General features: G+C 45.2%; 1 protein-coding gene across 1 annotated transcript in view; it reads left to right on the top strand.

Annotated features, from left to right (window-relative positions):
• The first annotated feature begins 1,494 nt into the window (after window positions 1–1,494).
• Window positions 1,495–22,867, top strand: part of SCGN (secretagogin, EF-hand calcium binding protein) — a 30,193-nt gene continuing 8,820 nt past the window's right edge. The window contains exons 1-6 of the mRNA XM_068397010.1: window positions 1,495–1,567; window positions 2,314–2,384; window positions 15,562–15,654; window positions 15,940–16,029; window positions 16,739–16,795; window positions 17,530–17,607. Of these exons, the coding sequence (XP_068253111.1) occupies window positions 1,495–1,567; window positions 2,314–2,384; window positions 15,562–15,654; window positions 15,940–16,029; window positions 16,739–16,795; window positions 17,530–17,607 (462 nt within the window). The remainder of the gene's footprint in view (window positions 1,568–2,313; window positions 2,385–15,561; window positions 15,655–15,939; window positions 16,030–16,738; window positions 16,796–17,529; window positions 17,608–22,867) is intronic.

Below are 22,867 nucleotides of genomic sequence, written 5' to 3'. Positions count from 1 at the left end.
AAAATTCAGACTCCCCCATGCTGGGGTCCCCCATTTCACAAGCACACTCATGAAACGCGGGGGTTGCTTTTAGTCTTGCCATTGCGTTAGCATCTTGATGAGCATTTTTCTGGAGTGAGAAGGTGACCCCAGGCTTCCAGGCGGGGAACCCCTGTACTGAGCCACTGGCACGCTGCTGCTTAAAGACATCAGCTCCGCAGTATCTCCTTTTCCTTTGCACACTGGAAAAGCTGGACATCACTGTTGCGACCTCTCTGAAAGACCATAATTTGCAGACCTGATATTTCCTGAGTAAAATGCAACTTTTAGTTCTTCAGGTTTGTTTTTTCTTTTTCTCAGATCAAATAGAAGCCTGCTCAGGACAAACGTTAAATACCTTTTAAAAGCCTTTTCTCCTCTGCTTGTGAGAGTGTCTCTAAAGCGATCGGTATTTGCATAAAATCGAACTATTTATATTGAAGCAAAAGCAACTTGGAAAAAACTACGTGTAAAGGATCTCAAAGGAGATAATGAAGCTGCTATAAATGATTTTGGGAGCACACACAAAGACACAGAGCCCAGTCTCAGCTACTTGAAACCACTGCAGGTGAATATACGTGTGACATTCACATCACGTGTAGTCCCAAGCAGGACCATCATGAATATACATACCAGCCTTTCTCTATGAGCACTGAGTCCTCTAACCCCAAGGTTTCTTCTTTTGATTAGCATTACAGAAGGAAGAGGGTGTAGATTTCCATCTGTCTTCATTACGTGGCTCTTCATCCCTTCCTCCTGACGGCTGGGAGGGATGAGAAGGTGAGAGATCCCTGCCTGCTGCTGCTTCCTTTTCATAAACCAAGGAGGAAGGTTACAAGTTTTAGCAAACTTTTTTTCCCCCCCTAAACACCACTTCTTCCCTGAAGTCTCACGTTTCCCTCAAGGACTTCTGCCTTTGTTCGGGGAGTTTTGAAACTTTGCAGGTTGGCTGCAAGGTGCACACGGCTCTTTCGAAGAGGTGGCTGCGGGCTCAGGTGTTTCTGGAGTCACCATCCCTGGAGGTATTTAAAAGACATGTAGCTGTGGTGCTTAGGGACACGGTTTAGTGGTGGACTGGGGAGTGCCAGGTTAACGGTTGGACTCGATGATCTTAAAGGTCTTTTCCAACCTAAATGATTCTATGATTCTCCAGCCCACCTGGGAAGCCTGAGACCCCTCCGGCCAAAACCCTGCCCAAGCACACCCTGACTGGGACACAGGCCTTGCTCCGCGGCCGCCCGAGGCACCGGCTGGGATCCGGGGCGGGCGGAGCTGCGGCCGCGGGGTCGAGGGACGCGCCCGGCGGGGCCGTGCCGCACGAGTGGGGAGGGCCTGTCCCCCCCTCCCCGCGCCCCCCGCGGGGCCGCCCCCGAGGCGGGGCCGCCGCCCTCAAAGCCGGGGCCGCCGGCGGGCCGCGGGCAGAGCTTGCGCGGGGCTGCGCGGGGGCTGCGCGGGGCGGGCGCCGCCGGCAGCACCATGGAGAGCGGCGCCGCGGGGAGCCTGGACGCCGCCGCCTTCCTCGGCGCCTGGCGGCGCTTCGACGCCGACGGCAAGTGGGGCCGGCGGGGCGGGGGGACACGCGTGGGTGTCTGCTGGGTGGGTGGGTGCCCGCCTTGGGAGAGGGGGGTGCCGCTTAGAGGCTGCCCACGCGAGTGGGTGCTGTGTGCGAGGGTGGTGGGGTGGATGGGTGCCCGTCTGGGTGGGTGGGTGCCATGCGGGGTTTGCCTACGCGGGTGGGTGCTATGTGAGGGGGAGGGTGACCGCTTGGGTGAGTGCCCATCTGGGTGCGCACGCAGGGGGGTGCAGTGGGGGGTGCCTGGGCTGCTGCACTTGTGGACGGGTGCATGGATGGGTGCCTGCACGAGTGGGTGCCTGCCAGGGCATCCAAGCTTCATCCCCACAGGGTCCTGCGGGTGTTTCAGAGCCCCCCTCTTCCTCCTTGTCACACCCCAATGTCAGGTCTGAAAACTCCCCTTTTCACTCCAAAGTTTTTGCCTTTTCGTCATCATCTCCCCATTCCTTCTGCTGTTCCCTCTTGTGGTCCCTGTTTGTGGGTTTTATTCCTGAAAAGTTTTCTGTAAGGAAAAACTCCTAAGGGAGCTCCGCAACGCTGTGCCCAGCAGCCACATAGACGTGAGCTGATCAAACTGAATAGGAAACCCCCAAGTGGGCAGGCAGGGCCCCGAGCTGAGACCCCTGCAATGCAGCCTTGGAGTCCCCACACACAGCCCACGACATGGTTCCCAGAGCTCAGGCAGTGCCACCTGACCATTAATATATTTGACTTTTATTTAGACAACGGTTACATAGAAGGGAAGGAGCTTGACAATTTTTTTCATCATCTCCTGGAGAAACTGGGACCAGAAGTAAGTGCGGCGTCGCGTTAGTTGTGCACCAAGTCCAAGCAAAAAGGTTGAGAGATAATTTATATTGGTTGTTCTCTGATCACTAGCTTCCTTAGCGATCCCTGAGGTAAAGAGCTTTTCTCCTGGCAACAAGGTGGCATTTAAGCAGGTGTGACAACAAACTCAATCACCTGAGAAGTTTGATGGGTTGTTTTCAGTCCAACAGCTGCTGTCACAGTGAGACCTCTATTGGCACCAGCTGAAGGGGCTGGTTGGAAGCATGGAGAGAAAGTCATTTACTGCTGTTGAATAGAAACAAACGAAAAAGCACCGGCACGCAGGTCTAGCAGGGAGAGGCGGAGGACAACAGTGATGATTTATTGAAGCTAGTGCTGATTAGTTTTGTTAATATGATTGGTTTCTCTCCAAGGTCCATTTTTAACAAATATACTGTCATTAATTTTAAATGGTGCTTAGGAAGAAGACATACATCTGTATTGCCGAAAATGGCTAGAAGCCAAACAGGAGTCATTTCTGTTGCTTGTAAGGTCAAGACCTGGCTCTCAAGTGTTTCTGGGTTTCTCCCCTGATTTCCTTTCCTATTTTTGGCAGCATTTCCACTCTCTCACTCTCTGCATCTCAGTTCTACTAGAAGTTGCACGACAATTTACAGGAGCTGGTTTCCTTAGCTCCAGGGCATACGTTGCCTTTGACTGTCACCATCAGTGAAGGAGAAATCCTGCCACTCAGGTCAGCTGCTCAGAAGTATGCAAAGAATATATTCTGATAACGGGCTTAATATTTTCGCCACACAGCGCATGTCCAACTAGGAAGAGAAAAGGAGTAAGCATCTTCCAAATGGAAGGAGAGAGTGTGCCAAAAACCACAGATGAAACAGTTCCTTTAAGCAAAAAATAATTAACGGAAAGGGAAAAGGTAGCTGATAAAAGGCATAAATTCATGAGTATCAAGTGTAAAATAAGAATTGTACTTACAAGCCAATTAGGATTCTTGGATTTTGGGGGCTACAATAAAAAAATACAAGCTGTGAATAATTTTTCAAGCATGATTTTGTTTAATTTGCAAGTAAATTTGGATTGAAATATCGGCAGTTTCTGCAGCAAGGTCTTTCTAGAGCATGGATGGTTAGGTGAACAGATAGGCACACAAAAAGACTTCAAAGCGAATCAAAAAAGATTCAACAATAAGCGCTAAGAATCATTAAGGACACAGAAAAACTGATTTGAAGAGAAAAATTGAAAAGCTCGTGGTTGTTTACCCAGGAGCAAAAGAAGAAATTGGGAGCTGCTAGTCTTGGGGTATTGAAACACCAGCGCAAAGCAGGCTCAAACGAACCCAGTGACAGCAAACGCGAGATGTTGAAGGAGAGGCTTAAAATGAGACCGCAGAGCTCAACGCTGCAGCGGGTCACTGAAATGAGGGGCCTCCAAGTGGGGCTCTCTAGAGTGAACTGGAGCTGGTGATAAAACCCAGGTTTAACCAGGGATCTCACACTGCAGGCAGCTTCCTAACGATGAGGGGTCAAGAGCAAACTTCCAGCCCCACTCTAGCCTGTAGCTGCCCTTGCACATTCCTCACATGAGATTTTGGAGACAGCATCCCACCAGCTGGGTTGCAAACCCGGTGTGGGTCAGCGGCTTTTGTGGTCTTGCTGATATCGATGTGAACTCTGTTATACTGTGTCAGGTATCAGCACCCAGAACAGGCAAAGTGAGGGTGTTCTAGCAAGGAACTATTCTGCTTCGAGAAATCAAGAACAGTTTCACTGACTGCCAAAAGTCACTGCTCAGATGAGTCCATCTTAAACCAGCACCCTCATCTAGCTTGCATCTCCTTTGCTTCCGCTGCCTCGGTTTTGCCATTAAAAGAAAAAGCTTAACACAAATTGAATGAAGAAAGAGCCAACTCCCCCTCTCCCTATTAAATGGAAGAAATAAGCTAACTCTGGCAGACAGTGCTTACTAACTGCTGGGCTGCTCAAGCAGGTTCTCAAGTGTTTCTGGTTTTCTCCCCTGGTTTTCTTACCTATTTTTGGCAGTATTTCACCTCAAGCGGTATTACCCTGAGTGACAAGATGACGTGTTGCCTTGTTCCCCTTTGCCAGCAGCCCGGTTTAGGTTCTCACGGAACAAAGCGGTCTTCTGTCTAGCAGGTAGCAGGCAGAGCAGTCTGCCTTGGTGGCAGCAAACCCAAGGGGAGCTTTGTCCTGCAAGACTGAGAGCAGTCGCCTGCCTCGCTCCCCTCGGCACGGGGATCGCCTGTAGTGCTGGGTTAAACAAAGGTCTTTACTACCTTTGTACAATGAGTTTATCTAACAACATTGAGCCATTTTTCTCTTTTTCACATGATTTCTGTTGTACGGACTTGCAGTTATAGTGGGAGGGGTAAAGGATCCCCTTTGCACTGGTTTTCACCATCCTACAGAAAGAAAGTGTCCTCTGATACAAGCAGTGAGCTGGGACTGAGCATCTCTCTGCTTTAGTGCTCATTTACTTCTTCTCTGGGCTCTTAATGTCTCTGTTTCCTTGCACAGTAAAAGGGGGGAGACAGTAATACACTGGCATAACTTCCAGATGTGTCACAAGGATTAATTAGTGACTGTGTCTGAAGTGCTACACAAGTGATAAATAATGTTATCAGCACTGGAAGTTGTCTCTGCTTGAATAGCAAACGGCTTCATAATTATATTTTTTCAGCCTGCACTCTCTAAGCTGTTATTTTTCTTAATGACCACTGTAGTCCTTCAGCTCTGTTTTTCTCCCCAGCTACTCTGCAGCATCCCCAGCTGACACTAAATGCCAGGGGATGGGAGCAGCTGGGAAAACAATGCAAAAGGGAGCCCGGCGGGAAGCTGAGAGGCACAGCTCTTCCTGACAGCTCTGAGCAAGGAAGGAAACTTGAAATGCGATCCAGCAAGGGAGGCTAATTCATCATCTTCTATTGAACCATCAAGAATTTTGAGGGGGGAGGGAAAACTTTGCAACAAAGGTAGAGCTACAATAAACCGACCCAATCCCAGATTGGGATTGGGGGCTGCTCTTTGTCTCTCCCTCCAGCAATGGGCGACTTGGATAGTGCCCTTAATAACATGCTTTAACTTTTGGTCAGCCCTGAAGTGCTCAGGCAGTTAGACTAGATGATCATTGTAGGTCCCTTCTAACTGAAACAGTCCTATTCCATTCCATTTCTAAGAAAATGCCTTTGATTTCCAGGTGTGTGTTACATATCCATAAGGCTTCAGTGAAACACGGGGATTTATGACACTAAAGTTTATATAATTTCTCCATCAGCTGGAGGGGCTTCTGTGGTTTGGTTTGTATGGGGGATATGAGGCAGAATCGAGGATAATTCAGCCACACACCAGCACAGGTTTGCGAACTGCTGGCATTATCCATTTGCTGCCATTACTACTCCTACGACACCTCTCTAACCATTCGAGCCTGCAGCTTCCAACCTGCTGCTGCATGGCTGCTGTGAGCTGCCTGTGCTCTCTTCTGCTCAGTCATAAACCTCTTTCTTCTACATTATGGACACCTTTCCATCCGTTTTCTCAAAGTTTTTATACTGAGGCGAAAACTCAATGAAAAGGACAGTTTCTTTTGGCACTGAAGAAGTAATTTTATTGGAACAGGATCTACAGCCCCTGCCTTTCTCTCTTATATTGCTGTACATCTTTCTTTCTGTATTGAGATCAATTAGGGTTTTCTTTGCTTGCTCTTTGCTATACTTTTAATGAAGGCCTATGTATATTCTTGTAATAATTAGACAAGAAGGGTTTTATAGATGAACGGCTATAAAATTTGGATTTGGATTACTGAAAGTTTCCATAAAACCAAGGATGTCTGGGCAGATACAGATGGAAATGCACGTTACCAATATACTTGCAGGGCTCCTTCACTGAAAGGTATTTAATTCGTTTAAATTATACTACAGTTAGACAGAAGACTTTCAGATAAAAGTCAGTTGCCGTCACCTAACTGTAAGTAAGAGACCACATGTAAAAATCTTTGAAGTGTAAATTTGATCAGGCAAGACAGGCATTAGCCTTGTTATAATCCCCTTGCCCCCAAGCCACCTGGATAGTTATAACTGGAAGGGGCTGAAGTTAATCTTCGGGAGCTCACCCAGAACAGCCATAAGGGTTTTGTCTTTGCTTTTTATGTCCAAAGATGACGAGCCGCCTTCAGCTACTCTTGCACTTCATCCTTGCCTTGCACAATGTATTGTCTATCTAAATTATGTGTTCAACATAGTATGGCCAGGAATGCAGCACCTAGTCATTCAAACAACGTTTAAAGGTCAAAATATCAGCCAGCCTCAAAGCCATCCAAAGCAGACTTCGCCTATATTTTACTACCCCAAGAGACCCAGGATCATCTTGCATCCTCCTCTAGACTAATTCAGAAATTTAAACCCTGAGTTGATCCTGATTATTTAGACATAAGGAAGAAATTCTTTCCTGTGAGGGTGGTGAGACACTGGACCAAGCTGCCCAGAGAAGCTGTGGATGCCCCCTCCCTGGCAGCTTTCAAGGCCAGGTTGGATGGGACTTTGCGCAACCTGGTCTAGTGGAAAGGTGTCCCTGCCCATGGCAGTGGGGTTGGAACTAGATGATCTTTAAGGTCCCTTTCCAATCCAAACCATTCTATGATTCTGATTGCTAAATACAGTTATTTCTTTAGGTGTGGCTTTTGTCAGCCTTGATTAACCTGACCAGTTCCTATTCCTGTTCCTGCACACTAAGGCAGGGCACTGCAAGTGCCTGGCAGCATCTCTAAATGCAAACTCTGCATGCCTATGGGAAAAAACCACACACGATGTGTTTTCATTGCCCAAAGGCATATCAAAAAACTTGCAGCCTAGTGGAAAGGGCAGAACAAAGAACCTGTCCAAAGTCTAACCACAAAACTGTGACAGCACAGGGAAGGCTTTAATAGCCTTTGTTGGATGCTAGTGTCTTCTGCGTGAAAAAATATTTCCCACATATGTGCTGCTGAGAGCTAAAAAAAGAACCAAAACACAACACAGGATGACAGGATAATCTCTCACCTATTGTAGCATGCAGGACTACAGTAAATCCTAACCAAAATGCAGGGCCAAATTCTCAAGTGGTAGCACTGCGGTTATGTAAGCAAGATTGGCCAAAACGAGAAGTTAGCTCAGGATCTGCAGGGTGAAATCCCACACTAATGCAGGCAATCCAACGTGCAACTGCATGGATGAAATGAAGCCATTCATGTGATTTGTTTTTTTTTAATGCTACAGGATTTAAAGAAGAAATGTTTGGCCAAAAAAAGGTTCTTCTAAGGTCAAAGTATACGTTACTGTTGTCTCATCTGGTCTTTGCTGGCCTCCTGTCTGTACTGTGTGGCTTTTGGCATGGTAATAGTTGTCGAGTTTGTTTTCCAACTAGCATTCTTGGCAGACATAATTTATTTTCATAGATCTTGTAGAAACTTGATATCTCTGGGACCCTTTGCCCTTCTATCAAATTTGGCTGAAATATTGTTAGGAGAAACATGTGCTCAAGCCAGCATTTTCAGATAAGCCTCATTTTTTTTTCAAGAAACAGTCTATAATAGTCACTTACATTTAGTTTCTTCTTGCTTTTTATACTCTTATCAATATAGTGGCTTGCTTCCAAAAATCATGTCAAGAGGAAAAAAAAAATCAATTTATGACGAGTGTCTTGATCAGCATGAATTAAATGAGACATCCCCTTTCACCAAGTAGCAAAGCCTCCACACTGCTCCATACATTTGCTTTATTCCCCCCAAAACAAATGACTCATAGTTGTGTTTTCATCAAGGCAAGGTCCCGACAAGCACATGATCCCTTAAGGAGCAAAAATTTAATTAGAAACACGGGGCAAGTGTAAGACAATATAAAAGGAATGGGTTAACAAAGAAGACAGGTTACAGCTGGGTTTCCAAAGAGTCATAACCAACCACGACAAAGAAATTAAATGCTGGGCAGATTAAGAAAAAAATGGGAGCATGCCCTTTCTGTTATTACAAACAGTATTAAAAACCAGATTGCCTTTGTGATGCTAAATACTTCTAAAGGATTTTCGCAAAAGGGAAGACGAAGAATGGATATGGAAAGGAGAAAGCAGAAAATTCATTTGTTATGGCAACTTAAAGTATAGAAGCTTTTCTCTGCAGAACTCTGTGGAAGAGCATCCATAGTAAGAAATTTAACCCTGAGAAAGGTATGAACAAAGCCACAGCAATATTTTAAACTGTGTGGTTTTACGGGGACAAAAATGACATGACCTTTTCCTCATGGTACGTAGTAAGGATTTCTTCCTTATGTCAGAACATGCAGCCGCTCTTGAAAACCACACAGATTCCGACCTGTGAGGGACCAGGACAGCTGAAGCTTCACAACTCATATGAAGCAACCTGAAAAGGAGTTAAAGCATCTCTCCATTCCAAGCTAGCTCCCATCATCATTATAGCCCAATGAAGATCATATTTCATGGAAATTAGCAGAGGGTTTGTGTTTTATTTTTTCCCTTAAATAGGCATCATGAAGATATTGCTAGGGGTTTGCTTCTGCTGCAGGACCATTTCTTGCCAAGCACTTGCTCTCCCAGCAACCACACTCTTCCTCAGCCCAACCCTGAGCAAAATTAGAGGCAGGTCCAAGTTCAGGTATGTTTTCCAGACTGTGGCAGGGAATCGTCTTCATTACAGTGTTGACTGATGCTAAACGTGAGCATCTCTATAGCTGCTTCTGCCTTAAGTAGGCAGCAATTCAGGGGAAATTGTACTCCTCTGTCAATCAATCAGGGCTATTACCTCTTGATTAAATTCTCCTTCAGAAGCTCAGGGAGGTGCACACAGCAGGGAAAACAAGGAATGACAAGAAAGGCCTCCCCATGCAGACAGCTACCAGAAAGGATGCGACAGCATTCACTTAAACATTCACTAAAGGGAAAGTTTATCTGTCTGCAAAATTCTAGCCCAAGCAGTGAACACTTGAGAAAGCTTTGCAAACCTTTGAAACTGGGGAGGGATTTGCTGTTTGAGACAAGCTACATAGTCAAGACAGCATTAGCTCTGATGAAAAAAGCTGTGCTCAACTACAGCTGTTTTCTTGCTGCAAAGCCATTTCCCCCTGTCCCAGCTCATAGAGACAAGAGGCACAAATTTGTATCGTGCTATCTGTACGGTTGCTTTCCAGAGCAAAAAGGTGGTGTATTTTTTTTTTATTACTCCCCCTGTAACGCACAGAGCTTGAATAAATGGAGCGTGAGCCTGAGGCATTTGAAAGCAGAGCGTGTTTGGTTTCTAGGCTTTCCTGCTTGTTGCGAACTGTAGTTAAACAGCGAGTTAATAATTAAAGGGAAGGAAGGAAAAACGAACTTCCCGGGGAAGCCAGTGGCCACAGCACTCGGCGCAGTACCTGTGTTTCTGTGTAAATGCCTTTTGTCCCCGTGTGTGCCTGCCTGGAGGTCTCCCCTTCTTCCTCTTCTGCTCCAGATCTTTCTTCCTCTATCATAGGTCTTGCCCCGATCTGGGAGGCAAGGAAATATTTGTAGGAACCCAAAAGCAGAGTATAAAAAATCAGGCCCCTTGACCAGTGAGATGCCAAACCTTTACCTTTGGACTGCCCTCAGCAACCCCATCGCCGGGTGGCCAAGGCAGCGAGGGGTCCCCGTAGCCCTCCAGCCTGGCCAGTACCCCTATGCAGCCCCTCACTGCCCCGGCATTCTAGCCCAGCCCCAGCCCCAGCGCTGGGTGAGAAATGCCCTCTCACACTGCCGGCGGGTTGCTGGATCCCTGCCCAGGCCATGCCTGAAGAAACTGCCTCAACTGTCATTTCTTACCTGTGAATAGTTATTTTGTCCCTTTTAGGGATACCCGAATCTTGTCTGTACAAACCACCAACACTGCTGGAAAAAAATCTGCTTAATATACTTACATGACTGTAATTGGTTGCTATATTTTCCTGGTTTGGGCTAGGACAGAACCAGTTTTCCTTTCAGTGATTTTTACCTTCAACTAAGTTTCTTTGAAGTAACTGCACTTTCTGAAACTAACTACATGTTTTTCAGACAGTGTCTGCTTCCAGGGTTGATAATGCTAGAAGTATATAGTTATTTCTAAGGTAACGGTAGGGATGTTATGCAGAAAGTCTCTTGCTGTACTTATTCCTATAGAAACCAAGGTCACTGCTAAATTCCTCATGGTCCACAAGTGAAAGGCCGTAGAAGAGTCACACTCCTGGGGAGAAGCAGACAGGACAGGTGACCCAAAACTGACCAAGGAGGTATTCCATCCCATACACGTCATTCTCGGTTTAAAGCTGAGAGGTCACAAGGGTCGCCCTCTCTTCTTCTATGGCTGGCTTCTCAAGAGGACTCTGGTTTTCTCCTGCCTTTGATCCCAACCTGTGTGTTCCTGAATCCAGTTCCCATCTGTTTCTGAGTCCACTCTGGGACTTCCTGGAGCCTGCCCTGCAGCGTCAGTAGTGACGTGATCGTCATCAGGGGAGCTCGATCTTGGTTTTCTATATATTTGTATATATTTAATTAGTTCCATTATTATACTCTTTTTCATTGTTATGGTTTATTAAAACTGTTTTAACTTTCCAACCCATAAGTCTTTCTCCCTTTTCTCTTTTTCTTCCCCCTTCTGGGGGAAGGAAAGTGTTAACAGAGAGCATCTGCCATCCGTTTAATACCCAGCCCAGCTTTAAACCTTGGCATATATCTACAAGACTTTTAAAAATTTTAATAGTCCCCATATTGTCTCTCTTTATTTCCCTGCTGACTGGCTTTGCTTACTATTTGTCTCTGTCCTTCTCCTTTCTTCTGAGCAGAGCTTGGAGCCCCAGCTGGGGTGCTCCCTCCTAGGGCTCCCAGGACATTGCACCAGTACAAATGAGACCAAGGACAACATGTTTGGCTAGTAAAATCCTACCTCAGCTCCATAAATCCTGGGACGTTACATAGACAGCACTTTTGTCCAAATACTTTTCTCCCTCTGTTTCTGGAGTGTGGTCTTGTCTAGGCATGAGGCTTTTGCTGAACCACTCACAAGCTTCCCAGTGTTGCTGCCTCACTGTAGCAATGCCATAGCCCTGATTTGGAGGCAAAACCATATATGAACAATATCTAAACAAACCAGAGAAATGAACTTGCTCCCTAAGCCTTCAGGGAGGGATCAGCAACTCCAGCCATCTGCCCCAGCCATCCTGGCTCTGCCCTGCAGCCTGCCCAGGCTGCCCCACCACAGCCTGCAGACCTCCAAAATCAGATTACAGTAAGCAAATACAGCAGCAATCTGCAGTTTGCAGCCTTGCGTGGACAAAGGGAACAAATCATGCAGATTACATGTGAGGTTTTTCCCAACTTTTTAAATTTTTTTGAAATGGAAAGGCAATCAGAGCAAGGTACTGGTCTGCAGCACCAGTACATTGATCTTGGAGACCAGGTCTCCTAACCTTGGTTTCTGCTTGGAAGTGGCATGGCTTATTTGATCTTTTTTTTTTTCCTATCATCTTATGGGATTGGGATTTTCTTTTTGGTAAACATAAAGGCCACCTTTGAAACCTAATGGTCATAAACCAAGATGTATCATTCTCAGTGTAAAAATTTGTAATATACAAATAATTGTGCCTTGAGCATGCGTCTTGGGAAAGCCAGGTTGTGCAGTTATCTTTTGCTTCACTTTTATTCTGTGGGAGTAAAGGTTGGGTTTTAGTACATCCATTACCACTTGTGTTTCATAAGTAAAATATTTATGAACAGAGAGATTGTCCAATTTGAAAATTCCACAGTAGTATAACCTGTTGGACTAAAAGCTGTTAGAGCTATGTAAATATTGTAAGTATTTGGGGTATTTACTTGATGTATCCCATAGTTTAAATGAGTTAAAAATAATAATAAAAAAAAGGAGGCAGTCCTATTTTTATGCAGATAACAATGTTCCTGCCACACAAAGTTCAGTGAGCGGTGGTTAGTAGCTGGCACAAAGTTGAGCAATAAGCTTTCCTAACAAATGACTAGTCTGAACTCCACAGCGCACTTTTCAAATATCAGCTACGATTATTGTTTCAGAAATAACTTATCCTGCTGGGCACGGAGGAGGATAATTTCAGAGTACTTTGCAAGCCTATTGAAGTTGGCAACTGATAGGCTTGCCTAACGCCGCAGAGGTATCTCAAAGCATCAAGATGCCATCAGAAGGCAATTTAAATAGCACGAAGGCGAGTTATAATGCCAAGGGGAAAGAAAACTGTATGTGCGTGGTCAGTGGTGTGTTGTGCCCCCGATGCCCACCCGCAGGGGGACTGGCAGTAAGCACCACCCGGGCCAGTGGAGCGGATGCCCAGCCATGCAGCCCATAGGGCTCGCTGGACACCACTGCAGGGACGAAGTGTCCTGCAGTCATGTCCCAGGACCTACTCAGGGTCACCACCAGGCAGGCCTCGGGAGGGGGACCGCTATCTTGGGCATGTCCCTGCAAGATCACTGCTGGGACAGTGATCTTGCCTCTGAAGTGGGAGTTGCCAGCCCTCGGTGCTGTGCTCCAAGGATGCCCCCAGAGGATGCTCCCCACCTGCCTTACAAAGAGCCATGTGGGTGCCTCTGTCCTCCCATTCCCACTCCCAGATTCCCCAGTTTTCCATCATCTGGCACATCCTAATCCTGTATTACTCTTGGTGAAGCAGTTTCACTTGTTCTAAGTAGAGCTCCATCTTGGTTATTTTGACGTGACATTTATAATCCAAAGCCAATTAACTCTTTCTCCCCTGATTTCAATGGAGGATCCTCTGCACTGAAAATGCTATTAAAGATTTTTTTGGGGCTTGTTCAGCCTGGAGAAGAGAAGGCTCCAGGGAGACCTTCTAGCAGCCTTCCAGTACCTGAAGGGGGCCTATAGGAAAGCTGGAGAGGGACTTTCTACAAGGGCATGTAGTGATAGGACAAGGGGTAATGGTTTTAAACTGAAAGAGGGTAGATTTAGATTAGATATTAGGATGAAATTCTTTACTGCGAGGGTGACGAGACACTGGAACAGGCTGCCCGGAAAAGTTGTGGATGCCCTCTCCCTGGAAGTGTTCAAGGCCAGGTTGGATGGGGCTTTGAGCAACCTGGTCTAGTGGAAGGTGTCCCTTCCCATGGCAGGGGGGTTGGAACTAGATGATCTTTAAGGTGCCTTCCAACCCAAACCATTCTGTGATTCTATGATTCGATGATTTCTGTATAAGCCCATAATGACTTTGTGCAGGTAAGTGCTCATGAGTTCTGAGTCTGCTCTGAGTCTGCTCTGAAGTAAGGTGAAGGCAAATTAAATTATATCATAAATGATCAGTTATACTATCTGCCTATCCGTCTACCTATAGGAATATTTTTTCTGTTATTACTAGCAGCAAATTAAGGCTGCAAACACCAGTCACATCTAAACATGTGGGGAAAGCTGGTGACAAAGTGGGTGCAAAGATAGACCTTAGCTTAATGAGCCTAAGCAGAAGATATACTTTATTTTCTTTTTGATTACCTCATGTGTGACATCCTAGTGTGTCTCTACACCTCTGTCACTGACTGTGGCAGCTGCTGCAGAGCAAAGACTGTGCAGCAGTACTGCTTAAGAGCAGCTGGAAATTGCTACCGTCACCTGGCTACTACTGGATGTAGGTATGGCCAAGGAAGTTTTGGGGTGTGAGGCATGTTCAGTTTCCAGTGTGGTGGTTTCAAATACCTATCCAAATTAAGAACATGAGCTGCAGATGCTGTGTCTGCAGCCCAGCCATGTTACTCTGCTCAGAGGTGAAAAACCTTACAGAAGTTTCTCCTTCAACCCCATGCAACTTTTGCAGAGCAGCACAATTGCTGCTCCAGTTCATGCTTTGCAAAATCAGGGCCACAGGGAGCACATAAGGCAGTGAATAATCTGAGGGCTGGACATGCTACATCCAGGGCACCATGCAGAGCATGCACACCCTCTGTTCACTCTGCCAGGACAGGGCAACAGAGACTGTCCTTTCCTAAGAGATTTGTATTTGCTTAGCTTCTGAACAGCCAGGCAGCCTGCACTGATGTATGCACTGAGTAACCTGGAGAAAGTCACTCATGGTCTTGTGTCACAGTATTAAGAAAGGGATTGTACAACCTTATGAGCCTGCAAGAGTAGCTGAAAGGAAGAGGAAGTGGGTTAGAAGACTCAGGAAGACACAGCTATAGTCCTAACTCCACCTGGACGTAGAGATGATAAAACCTTTGAAGTGTTTTTCTTCAGGGGTAGGGAAGAACTTAATTTATTTTCTTGCAAAAAATACTACAAAAGTATGCCAAGAGCCAGTCTGGGTTATCCTCCTCCCTCCCTCCCCTGCCAGAGAGGGCCATCTCCCACGGGACTGGGAGAGTAGCCAGGACCTGCTCAGTGCAGGTGTGGAGGGTAGCACTGGACTTCGTTATTGCTTGGGCGAGATTAACTCAGTGAGCTTCCCAACCCAGACACAAAGCTCATCTGACCAGAAGCCTGTCCCCAGGGTGGGGAAATTGTACTTTGTGTAGCCCAGTCAGACCAGATACCCTAAAGGTTTCTGCTAAGAAAAAGAAATCATGCCTGATAAACCTAAGCATTTTATTTCACCTGTCACAGCAATGCCTGTCAAAGCATAAAACCTGACAAGTCCTGAAAACTCCTCACTACGTATAAATTGATTATGGGGCTGAGCAGATGCAAAGGGAACGTGAATGGCTTGAAATCCCATGCTATTAACCCAGAAACACTGACAGGGCTTGGTGCCAGGTCTTGAACCAGTTGGCAGGCAATAATAAGCAACAAACTAGCTCCTCTGACACCTTTCAAGGCTGATGAACTAATGAACTACAGGGATGTACTTCAAGACTAAGGACATCTTCTTGAATAGAACAAGATGAAAATGAGCAGCATGGAAACCGCTGCAAAACCAAATCCCAGTGATACAGTGGGAACAGCTGGCTAAAGAAGCAGGGGTCATTGAAATATTTTGGGGTCTCCAAGCTGAAAGCTTAGTTGCTACAAAGCTATGCATAGCACTGATTTCCAGAAATTCATCTAAGGTGGTGTGTTTGTGGGCTTTTAGAAGCATTAGCCCCTGACTGTAAGGATGCAATGATCCCAGTTGTTATCTGTGAGTGAGGAGAGATTTCATGTGCATGTTGTTTTCCCCATGGCAGAACACCATCACAGAAGAAAAAATTCAGAGGATGAAGGAGCAATTCATGTCTGCCTACGATGTCACCACAGATGGACGCTTGCAAATCCAAGAGGTAGCTCTCCCCAGTCCTAGCCCAGGATTTCTTTTAGAGAAGGAGGGAGAATTAGGATATAGAGCAGACTTGGGAGATATGGGAGATAGAGCCTGGGTGGGGAGGAGGTGAGTCATGGAGCACTACAGTAGCCACATCTCTTGGTTTGGGGTTTATTTCCAAGGCAACAACATGCCCAGATGATATTTCCCATACTGGGTCAGCGGCCACCCAAGATTTTTCGTATCTTTACTTTCATGGTTTGGGTTTGTTTTGGGGTTTTTTTTAATGCATTTTTTTTTCCAGCTTGCAAATATGATCTTGCCGGATGATGAGAACTTTCTGCTGCTTTTCCGACGGGAAACTCCCTTGGACAACAGCGTGGAATTCATGCGGGTCTGTATCTCCACATTGTCTCTTCCCCTCACACACCAGCAGCTTCTTCTACACGTATGCTTCCACTCTCCGTAGAACATAACATGGGAAATATGTGGTTACTGTGAAAGCAAAACACTTTCTGACCTGTTCAGGTAGAGAAGGTTATACCATTTTACCCTGATGCATTATCCTGGCAGGATGTGGGGTGGAAATCTCCATAAACTGGGCCAACTGAGGAGCACAAACCCATAAGGTTTCCTTAACCATGCCTAATCTCCCTCTACTCTCTGCCCCTAAGTATCCCAGCACAGAATTTCAATTTTTCCAAGACTGCTTGCAATCAACTTTATTTCACACCCAAACTGGGGACTTCTGCAGATCAATGACCAGTTGTGTACGGCCTTGACTTTTACTCAGGGCAATAAGAGAAGCTGCATGTACAAACTAGGTAAGAAACGCAGAGCTGTTTCATAGTCTTTTCTTCCTTTTATAAACAGTGTGTCTGCATTAAATATGTGATAGCAGCATGTCACATGTGCAGCATCCAAATGCAAGTAAAAACTATTGTGTGGAAGGTTTATTTTGTTTTGTCTACAATTAATTAAATATTGGATAATGCAACATCTTGCTCATTATGGAAGTTCTGATTCGAATCTTCACGATCTATCACCTGAGCAGATGATTAACTGCAATATTTATGTGGTCGTATCAATCTATGTCCATTCAGATCTGGCGCAGTTACGACGCTGACAGCAGTGGATTTATTTCAGCTGGCGAGCTCAAAGTAAGTTATTCTAACAAGTCTGTTTGGGCTTTATCTACAGCTCACTGATGTCAACGGGAGCCTTTCCATCGGCTTTACCAATTTGCTACCTTTTTGTGTGGTTGACAAACGGCATTTCTAGGTTGTTCATGACCCCTCAAGCATGTCTCAAATTGGCTTTGCACATGCCCCTCTCCCAGCTAAACAGAGCCAAAGCCGTTGTATTTTATTAATGGTATTTCTTCATAACCTCTTCCCAAGCCTGCAGATTTCCTGAACACTGATTTCTTTTTAAAGCTTAGGCTATTGAGGCAGAAGCCTGTTCAAAAACTGGCCGGGAACAGAAGTCCATCCCTGGGCTGCAGAGCCTGCGCTGACCTCTCGGCGTGTGGCTCCAGCCTGAGCCCCACCAGAGACATGAGCAGATGCTGAAGTGTTTTGCTGAATGGCAAATATTTTGATTTGAGATCAGTTAGCAAATATTGCAGGACTTATGTTATTTTTTGCTTATTTTGTGCATTAATTATGACTTATTCCAGTATGCCTCCTCTGGGGAAATTTGATTATTTTCTAATGTATTTGAAAAATATGTTTCAACTAAGAATATGTGAACTTTATGTGAAATTTAAGACACTAGTACTAATCAGGAATGTGAAATTAGATTCCTGTAACCCTGCTGAATTTGGATCAAATTTCTTACTGTTATTTCTTGAATTTACTCTAAAGAGTAAACTTTGTCTCTTCCCTTACTACAGGATTTCCTGAGAGATCTCTTTTTGCAGCATAACAAGACGATTCCTGAAGTAAAGCTGGAAGAATATACTGATACCATGGTAAGAAAAGAGAGTGTTAATATTGTTTAGATTATAGTACTGCCTCAAAATCTCCTTCAGGGTCAATATTTACAGGGCCATAAATGCCCTCTTAAAAGGTGCATCTTCTCCAACAGTTCCCTATGGAAAGTTAGCATGTGCTGCTGCTGTTTCTTTGCACTGCACCAGACATCAGCTGTGAACAACATTTCATATATTTTTGCTGAGTTGAACTGTTTATTATGAGAAAATAGTTTGACATTACGCCAAAGCAAACTGAGCCCTAAATCCATTTTTAAAAAGTAGTTGAGCCGCATCCTTCTTCAGGGTATGTTCAGCCTCAGCAAGATCTCCAGCTCCTTCCCTCCCTCCCTCCCAGCAAATCCTTTTGCTCCCAAGACACACAGGTATCCTGCTCTTCTGCTCTGCAAAGCCCAGCAAGACTTGCCGGCTCCCTGCTGCTTCCTTGAAAGGCTGAGAGGTTGAAAGCTTCAACTCTTCCCCTGCCTTATCACAATATAGCTTTTATCCTGCAATCAGCAACGTAGTATTTGGTGTAAGTTTAGCATCAGTCACCTGGATTTCAGAGCAGCTTATTATATCTAACCATCTAAAAACAAGAAAAGAAAAAAACCCCCTCATTTCTGATGTCTTTCTCAAGGGTGTCATTTGAGTTCCACGAGCAGACATCAACCTTTGCAATTTTCTAAATGATTTTCAGATGGCACTGCCTTGATTCTTGGCATACAATCTGTGTTTGTACCTAAAGAACAGTTTGGTATGCAAGCAAACAAGGAGCTGCCCACGTATTTTGCAATACCATGTTATATATGCATGATGGATCTGTGCCTAGAAATGTGACTCTTTGGAGCAAAATGAAAAACTGTACCACTACAGAAGAGTGTAGGGTTTTTTTCATATTTATAAGACAGTGAAGGGAGAGGAATGCAAGCTACAGAAATTATTTTCCAACTGGCAGAGCTTGAAAACAATAAAACCCCATAAACTACAGCTAGAACAAAAACCTTCCTGGTAGTGCTTGCAGGTAGCAAATAGCTTTTATGCTGCTCCATTAAGGTTTCCATCCCCAGTGGCTAATCTCTGATCAGGTGCTGGGGAATAAGCAATCATCTGAAACTTGTAGACATTGAGTGGTTCATTTCCTTCAACTTCTTTACCCTTCCAATAATTTCCCAAGAAAAAACTGTGATTTGTGCTGCCCCAGCGCAGCTAGATGTCAATGCAACCCGGGGCTGACAGCCAGGAGGTCTGGTTTCTATTCCCACGTTTTTTTACAGATCAGCTTTGTATGTTTGGAGAGGCAGTTTAGTCTCTACGCTACAGGATAAGGTTTGATCTGGGAAAAGGGATGCTTGTATATCTGGGGATATGATCTGAAATGCAAATCTGGCTCTTGAAGAGAAAAGTTTGCAAAGCTGCAACGCCAAAAGAATCAGGGATGTTAATGGTTATTGGAAAATGAGGATATGGCAGACGATTTTTTTTCCCCTTGCAATTCTTTGCTATAAACTGAAGATCAAGGATGTTTACAAACACACCTGATCCCAAGAGCTAAGGCAGAGTGTGAAGATACAACACGTGTAATCTCACCCTGTGATATCATGTAGTAAAATAGAGGATATGAATTCTGTACGTCATGGCAAAGTATCCTCATGGACAGCATCTCTATAGTAGCGGATGCGCTGCACAAAGTGTTTGCATGGGAACTTATCTGAAGGAGGAGGGCAAAATTACAAGGAGGGAAGAAAGATTCAGTCTTACATTTGCAGTGCTGGATTAAAAAGGGAAAAGTCACTTGAGGAGCCAAAGGCAAAGGTATAATGTCAAGGCCCAGGGCAATGAGAGCTCTTTGCTTTCTCTCTCCGCTTTCCATGTGGAATGGGGAGATGCTGAAGTGCAGCGTCTCGATGGGACTCTGCCACCATCACCACTGTCTGGGAAAACAGGGGGACAGTAGCCCCTACATTTCATTCCCAAGGCTTTCACAGACTTTCTGTTGTATCGTTAGCAATCAGCAGCACCAATCCCTTTACTGCAGAGGGGAAATACTTACTTTTCTCTCCCCTATTACTTTGTTCCCACCCTTTTCTCGGTTTAGAGCACAAGGTCTCCAGAACAAGGACTTGTTTCTGCTGCACACAGCTACAAGGTCTCTCAGGGTGGACCATCTATCCTACTTAGGGCTTTCAAGTGCCACTGTGAGAACATTCAGTTGAAATAAGCTGTGTCCCAAGGAACTGTAAACCCATCTGTCTCCATAGGACTTCACAGACCTCTGGCCTCTTTTCTGTACATCCACAGCTGGGTGCACACATCTTAAGCAGCTACTGATATACTGAGTGGATCCTAGAGCCTTCTGGAGATAGGGATGAAGGGGAAAAGATAGAAACTATCATTTTAAAGAAGCTAGCCCAGGCATGAGGAAAAAAAAAAGAAAAAAAAAGCGATTTATGATTCTGTACTGGGTATTTGTAGCTTTAGCTGGTGAGATTTGTGAGCAGGTATCATGCTGATCAGAGCATGCTAAATACTTGCCACTTGCTTATGCTGCTATGAATGATCTTACACCACATTAAAAAAAGCTGGGAAGAGGGAGAAAGTATTTCTTTTGTAAGAGATTGGTTGTCTCTAGAAAGGAACATCACTTTATCAGGTTGCTTAGAAGCCATTTCTCAAGAGGCTATTCTGTTTCCTTGTGACCTTGACATCCTCTCTTCAGAGAACACTGATATAGATCAGGGATTTGATGAACAAGTGATGAACCCTTGGAAAGAAAACAGGTAGTGAACACATTTGCATTGCACAAGCCCAGTGAGTTTGCTAAATCAAATCTTAAAGAGCACTAAAGCCACTGGGGAAAGTCACAAAAGAACATTGGAATTCTCAAGACTCTTCACGAGGGAATTAAAGTAGCAACCCTGTGCTGAGGAAGCCCCTTTGCAGGCAGAGTTCTTGTTAGTTTTCATGCCTACGTATATATATGTTTGTATTAATAGTCATGAAGTGTGTATTAATACTTATTTACATGCACCCACTTGCATGAGAAGATAAATAGTCATGTGCAGTTCTGAACTCTTGAAAACAGTCTATGGGTTTGTCGTCTTTGCATGGGCATAGACCAAGAGCTGTTGGCAGGGAGCAAGGTGCTCGGAGGCAGAAGCGAAGCCTTGTATTGCTTTGAGACCCTCCGGGCCGTGAGAAGATGCCGCAGGGGTCCTGCAATGTGTGCTCCAGGAGACAGGGTGGGCATAGCTGAAAATGGAGGTTTTTAAGAGCATGGTGAGAATATTCTGCCTTCCTGAAGTAACACAAGCTGGAGAAATGAAAGCTTGCCCCCTTACTGCTTCGGGATGAGAAGGAGGCTGTGGAGGATGACAGCAGTGCTAATAACCTTTCCCAATCCCTCCCCACCTCCCCTCAGCCCCCAGAGTCGAGCTGTTATTAGGCTTCTGGGTCCTGGCGAAGTTTCAGCCCATGAACACCCAGCTCACATGTGCATTTGACATTTTGCCATGAGTGACAGCTTCCATACCTGTGCATGCACATAGCTGTGTACTTAAGCAAAATATTGTAAATTAATATGAACCAGATATAAGACATAGTTTCTGATGAAAGTAATTATTCATCCTTTTTTCTTCTGTAAGAACAAAATTCTTGCTCAGGTTTTCCATCTTGGCCTATGTTATTACCTTGTCCATAGAAACAGTGATAGTTCATAGCTTCCCAGATAGCAGCATGGTAGTTATATATACTGCTGAAACAGTCGCACATGCAACATTGACATTCACTTTTTGCATTGCCTTATGTTGATAATATCAGCCTGAGCATAAAAATGTCCTTTAATTTGAGCATTATTATATTTTAGCAAAATGTGAAGGATAACCCCCCTCCCCAAGCCAGCATACCGTCTTTGCCCACCACAAACTAAAATTCTAGAGAGGCAATAATGTAAGTTCAGTGACTAATAATTCATCAAGCATTGATCGTGAACTACAGCATTTGAAAGTTAGTAGACAGAGATGGCTGAGGATGAAGTCTTAGCCCCAGAGAAGTCAATACAGAAATCCTCCCAGCTGTAATGATGCCAGGGTTTTGCTGTGCTCATCTGCAAAGTTCTCCTGGGGACCAAGCTACGCACCCCGAGCAAGCAAGCCTGCAGCTGACTAGCTGAGGGCTCCTCATCTTCTCAGTGCAAAGGGGAACAGGTTGACTTCTCCCTGAAGATGGCCTGTGTCCATGAGTGTGAATTGTGGACTGCTTTTATTGTACATTGGGGGGGATTTCTGATGCTTTTGTGGCTGCTGCCTGTCACCTCTGTGAGGACAATGCTACAGAGTCAGCGCGGTCACTTCTTTGGCTGTGAAAGCCTGTCTGTCTGTCTGTCTGTGCTTAGTGTTGATGCCAGTGTACTTATGTAGGGAAATAGAAGTCAGAGCATAGAAAATCCAGGCGATTTAGCCCCTTAACACCTTACTGGTCAAGCTAGCTTATCTGTGTTAATGAAGTCTCTTATGAACACCAAAGAAATGGTGTAATAATGGAAAGACAAATCTTCATTGTATTGACAAAAGCTTAGACAGAGTTTGTTATGTTTGTTAACACACTCAGCAAACTTCCCAAAGCACTAGAAATATGACAGGAGTGGAGTATAGCCTAAAAGACCGATTGCCTAAAGGAGCAGTCTTTGTACATCCCTTCTTGTGGTAGTGGTCCATGCTGGTCTCCCTCCCAGGTGGCTTTGTAAGGATGTCATGACACCCAAGAAACTGCATCTCTGGTGTACTGACACTGCAGACATCACATTGCCTAACCCCAGCCACCACTATGGGAGGCCTGCCATCCCCAGAGAGCTTCCTCCTGGCTTTGGGTGGGTGCGATTCCTCTTGCACACAGCGATTCCTTTGCTGTGTGCGATAAAGAGAGAATCCACACAGTTGATGAACACAATGGAGGGAAATCTGCCTTCCATGTCCCCTCTAGACTTAATCCCAGTGGTGCTGTCACCTCCAGTTTTGCGCCACACTTACTGTAGCATAAGACAGGGGAAGCAGAAAATCCCATTTAAGCTCAAACTTCATTTCTGAAGATCAAAACCACCAGAACTCAGGAGCCTGCAGGCTTTTGAAATCCCCAGCAGATAACGCCTTGATCTTTTAGGAATCAAAACACTCTCAGAAATCCTGCACTAAACGACTCGTCTAGATTACACAGGCAATCTGGTCGGGCAGAACGCTGAGCTTTTGTCCCAAGGGTAACTTGC

This window comes from Nyctibius grandis, chromosome 3 (assembly GCF_013368605.1).
Source record: "Nyctibius grandis isolate bNycGra1 chromosome 3, bNycGra1.pri, whole genome shotgun sequence".
NCBI classification, from domain to species: Eukaryota; Metazoa; Chordata; class Aves; order Nyctibiiformes; family Nyctibiidae; genus Nyctibius; species Nyctibius grandis.
Note: the sequence above shows the minus strand (reverse complement) of the source record. Positions and strands in the feature narration are given on the sequence as shown.